This window comes from Fusarium vanettenii (assembly GCF_000151355.1).
Source record: "Fusarium vanettenii 77-13-4 chromosome 2 genomic scaffold NECHAsca_18_chr2_1_0, whole genome shotgun sequence".
Classification (NCBI taxonomy): Eukaryota; Fungi; Ascomycota; class Sordariomycetes; order Hypocreales; family Nectriaceae; genus Fusarium; species Fusarium vanettenii.
In genome coordinates, this window is record NW_003315867.1 from 1,396,688 (window position 1) to 1,402,019 (window position 5,332).

The following is a 5,332-nucleotide window of genomic DNA, read 5'->3' on the forward strand; positions in this document are numbered from 1 at the left end:
AGGAGGCCTCATGGCCACATTGGCGTTGGCAATGGGCCGCTAAGTTGCATCGGGCTGCGGGCTCTCGCGGCTGGTGTGCAGGTTCTTTTTGTGCCCCCCATCGGCTCGCCCTTAGTTGTGGCCAACATCATACGACGTGTCGATTCCCTGACCGACATCAGCGGCTTGGAAACTGTACAAAGGCATCCGTCGATGGAACAAACAAGACGGACTCGCGCCGCTCTAGCTGCTTGTGCTTGTCGACGGGCCGCTGCAGGTCGCAGGACGGCAGAGGTGGTGGGACATGGGCAAGCCAGAGCTCCTCTCCGAGTTCGCGGCCATGCCTCTAACCGCTCTGACACTGTTTCAAGGACCCTAGAAAGGCAACTCTGGAACCGGGAGTCTGGTGCAGTCGAGGGTTAGCGGTACTGGTGGGTTCCCTTGGAAGGCCATTCCTTACCCCTACTCCCGCATCCCCACACAGGGGGTTCCCGACAAGCTCAACCTCATCTGGGCATGACCGGCCTGCTGGAGCTGCCCACGGCAGAGAAGGACCGAGGCATGACGGGGCCAGGTCAGGCAGTGCCTTGCCACGGACTGTGCGTATCTGCCGAGGACAAAAGGCCCGCGAGTCCCAGGATGGGAGAGAAGACGTGGAAGAGTGAGTCTTGGATACAACTCGACAGCAGCGAGGCAAGACAAGACGAAACAACCACGGCGCTGGGCCATCCATGATCACACCAGCGCGGGCAGCTAGAGCGAAACAAGACTCGCATGCGATCAGCAAACGATTACGAGATAATATTGCATTAGATGGCACGGCGGACTCCCGCAACGTTGCGGACGTTATCACGCCCAGAGGCGTCCCATCACTCCGGTACCCACACCCAATCTTGTACGGCCGCTGCGGCCCGCCAGCATGGAGTCTTGTGGGGGACAGGAAGCACCGAATTCCAAGAATTCCAGGCAGGGCTGCACGCCAGAGGAGGATCGTCGACCGATTGCGACCTCCCTGACCACCTGCTAAGGAAGGGCTGCACGGAGGCTAATGCCAGCGGTTTAGTTAGAGAGGCCATCCTTGCAATGCCGATGTGTTAGCCGCGGTCTCCCATGGGAAATTCGCAAAAGACGACGAGGCGACGCCTTTTCCGCGAGACATGGATCCTACTTTGCTTGAAAAGGGATAACTGCTCGGTGTGCCTTTCCGTCTGCCTCCCCGAGGGGGTTGGTCCAAGGTGCTCGTGCGCTACCTATCGCTGGTGCCACAAGAGACAGGGGAACCATGCTCGAGCCACGGCTTGCCGACCCAGACTCTCGGGTTTTTGACCAGAGAGTCGGGAAACCGGTGGGCTATGCTGGACGCTGGACACGCGGGATGACGGGAGGAGCGGGAAACGAGGGCCAGCCAGGACACGGACACGGCCAACAGCTCGCTTCGCAGGCGCAGGCGCAGTAGGCCAGCCATCCATTGACTTGACTTGACTGTTCAGCCCTTGGGCACCCTCTGTCCGACCCTCTGGGACCGACCTCTACGTCCCACGTGCGGCATGCTTCCTCTGGAATCCATCCATCTACCCACTGAGCAAGCAAAGCAGAGCTGCACTGCTACAGCAGCATTTTCATTTGGATGTAACCGAGCTAAAGGGGTCGACAGTCGGACCCGAACCGAAAGAGGATATCATCCAGAAGACGCTGACACGCTTGAAGCTGTTCTATTTTGGCTACATGTCTTTCTTTGTCAGAGGATCCTTTTTTCTTCCCATGGATGCACCTCAACCGTCATGACGCGTTTAAAATTGCCTTCGCACCAGACCCAAGACACGATCAAACAAGACCGGAGCAAACAAGAAAAAAAGGACCGCAAGACGCCCATTGGAAATACTGTACAACATGACAGGTCAGCTCCCGACCCCGCTCACTCTGCGCCCACCATCGCTTCGCTGTCTTGTCCCCAATCTACTGCTACCTGTGTGATGTATGCAGGTCAACTTGAATTTCTTTTCATTTCCTGGTAGGTCCTCTTTCCCCTTTCCTCTGCAGCTCGAACTATACGGAACGGTACTGTACTGCGTCTTCTTTTCCTGGGCAAGGCGGAGGGAAAGGGGAGGGGGTTCATCAAATGGATGAGGCCCCCCAGATGATAGGTCGGTTTTGAGAGTTTGAGACACCTTCATCAGCCGCTCTCATGCATGATAAGCTCGAATAAGCAAGACACGCAAACAGCATGTCGGCGAAGCCTTCAGGCTGGCAAGCAACGGAACGAACCCCTGGAGGCCCAAAATTAAGGTGCTCTAAAGACATGGGTCGTGATCTCATACGACGGTGCGCGTTGGGATGGTTACAACGTGGCGGCTGTGGCTAGAGTCGAGCTCACGCTTTCACGCGCCCAAGCCCCGTTGCAGCCACCAACAGTCGCAGTCGCGCTGGAACGTGAGCCAACACCACCGAGGCTCAGTTGAACTGGATAATCAGTCGGTTCGGTTGGACGCGCTCACCAACACGTAAAGACGGGGTTCCTGCTCTTGACGGCCTCGAGGCGCTCCACGATGACCTTGCGTTGGTTGCCCATCTGACCCTCGGCCGCGGCATAGCCGAGGTCGCCTTCCAGGTCGTCAGTATAGGTCTCGTGGATGTCTCCATAGTACTGCTGCGCAATGGCGTTGCTGTTGCGCCGTGCAGCGGTATTGGCGAACGAGTACCTCCGCTGCTGCCGCGACGTCTGCTGACGTGCTGGTTCGTACATATTGAGCGCCCGTGCAGGCCCTTGGTAACTGTTTCTAAACCCGCCTGCCTGGATGGTGGGACGCTCGTTCAGCTCCCTGCCACGCTGCTGTTGCCCCGCAGGTTCCAGGAAGTTGGAATCGCTCGAAGGGACCTCATCAGGTGATTGGGCTGTCTCGCCTGTTGGAGAAGCAAGCTCGAACCGGCCGGGATGAGGCATATCTGCTGGGGCACTGGCGAGTCCGAGGAGATCCTCAATGGGAGGGTTGTTGGCTGGAGCCGAGCTCGCGATGTCGGCCTCGTCCATAGACTGGCGGACGTGGGGGTTGCGGCGGACTTCAGACGATGTAGCACGCATTGGAACCGCAACGGGGACGTCAACCAGGTCGTCCCAGACGCAGACTCGCGCTCGGCGAGTGAGTTCGAGAGGGCCATGGTCAGGCGTCTTTAGCGTCTCAACGACATTCCACGCCTGGCCTTTCATGACGGCAATCTGCTTGGCAAACATGCGCTCCTGGAAATCAACATCCATCTGGAATACCCTCTTCAGGGCAAGAGTCGTTTGACTCCACCACGTGGTGGATGTGAGTAGAGGTAAAAAGTGATCCCGCGTCTTTTGCGAAAAGGGTCTACCGATGAGGTCGACAGGTAAGAAGAGCCAGCCAAAAGGGAAACTAACATTGAGGTTAGCATATGTCATGAAAACGAGGAACTAGCCTCAGAATCTGTTCTTACCTTCTCCAAGCATCCGGGTGCTTCCAAGGCCACGAAAGCGAGTTATCGATAGCTCCGATGGTGATGGCGGGCTCATTCCCTGCGTATTGCCGGCCGGAGGCACTCATCGGTTTCTGAGTCTTGTAAGGGTATGATGCTCTCGTGGCACGAGGGGCCTGCTGTGAGAGATCAACAGGACGAGGGCCCTCTTCCTCAGCGACCGGCTCCATGTTCAAGTGAATTGGATCTGAGGCTATAGAGGCCTTACCGGTTTCCCAGTCGACCTTGATCATCCAATTATCGAGGCCACGATCAGTGTTTCGCATGATGTAGTCGAGGATGACCAATTTTTCGAGTTCCTCGCGCAAGGATTCTTTGAGGTTTTCCGTCCAGATGAAGTTCTCAGGACCCAAGAGGTGATCATCCTGGGCCTGGTCGTCATCGCTGGCGTACGCATCATCCGGCGAAGCATTCCCTGAGGGACGACAGCTCTCAGTCCACCTCCTCCTCTTCTTGCCATGCCCATCATTTGTCCGGAACCCTGACCAATACTGATCCGGCCAGGGATGTTCACGCAGGAACACATTTGCGTCTTTGAAGCCCTTGAGGAAGACCTGGAAGCTGCCGGGCTTGGCAGGAAGAGGCCTCTTCTTTCGATTGAACTTTCGTCGATCCCAGAACGGGTAGTGAAAGGATTTGGAGGATAGCCAAACAACATCGGTATATGGGACCAGATGTGTTCTCAACTGGCAATCGAGGACGTACGCGGCGGCTTCACTGACATAGGACAAGTTGGGGATAAGACTGGAAAGGAGTTAGCAAAGGTTCAAAGGAAGAGGCGAATGATACATACCAAGCTCGTCCAAAGCAGCAAGGGAACAGGTTCCGATGAATCCACTTGTTCCATTTGGGGTTTCCTGCCGCATAGGGTTCCTCATCTTTGGGCTTGAACACGCCTACAATCTTGCCGTCTGGGTTCCGCGCAAAGTAGCTGCCCGAGCTGCCCTGTGAGATCATACTCGGGTGAATCTCTTGCCGAATGGCACTTCGGACACTCTCGACGATAGTCTCGAATTCAGCCTTTGTCATAAACCCTTCTTGAAACTCGGCCATGCTCTCAGCAGTAACAGGGCGAACGCCTTCTGGAGGCTGGAAGACTGAGTAATGGATCTCGAGACGTTCCTCTTCGCCAGGTTGATTCCTGCCCTTGCGCTTGAAACGGGAGGCGATTTCGTCGGCCCAGCGCTCGAGGCGCGCATTGATGGCCTTGAGGTCGACACCGGAGCTGCTACCGGCACGGTGACGGAACTTGGGCCTTGATGCTGAGACGAAGGACTTGGGGCTGGCCATGCCAGAACGATGGCGCGGCTGGGTGACGGGGGCATATCGGGGCGCGGCGGCTGGCTGCAGCGAAGCGTAGGATTGGGAGAGGGGATCATCCTCGGAGTCGGAGCTGAGGTCGTCGGCCTGGGCGAGGCGTTCGTAGCCCGTTGTCGCGGGACGGGATCGAGGCATGGTTGCGAAGGTCGCGGGAGCCAACCGGGAGAAGGAGGAGAGGATTCGAGGTTGATTTAAGGGTTTTGCAGGGCCATTCCTTATCGATCAAGGTAGAAACGTGGATTAGATGGCGGCGAGCAAATCGTTCCGTTGTCCGATGGTGGCAGCGCGCGCTCTCGCAGGATGAAAAGGGGCGGATTATTTTGATTCCAGGGACGAGCACGGGAGGATGGAAGAGGTTATGAGCAGGACTACAAGGGGATTTTAAAAAGGAGTAAGCCAAAAAGAGGAGTAGAGAAAGGTAAAGGATGATAAGATTTAAAGGTGAAGAAGAGGAAGAAGGAAGCAACAGCAGCCAGTAGACGCGTTGTCGCTATCACCAACCGAAGTGAAGCTCCTGAAATGACGACGGGACAGTGAT

The 5,332-nt window shown here is 56.5% G+C and overlaps 1 protein-coding gene across 1 annotated transcript; it reads right to left on the bottom strand.

Annotated features, from left to right (window-relative positions):
• Positions 1-2,470: 2,470 nt before the first annotated feature.
• On the bottom strand, positions 2,471-4,929 carry NECHADRAFT_34322 (uncharacterized protein; the record flags this gene model as incomplete). Its single annotated transcript, XM_003046461.1, has 3 exons — positions 2,471-3,374; positions 3,436-4,218; positions 4,268-4,929. 3 exons carry the CDS (start codon positions 4,927-4,929, stop codon positions 2,471-2,473), a joined length of 2,349 nt encoding a protein of 782 aa, XP_003046507.1.
• Between the last annotated feature and the right edge of the window lie 403 nt (positions 4,930-5,332).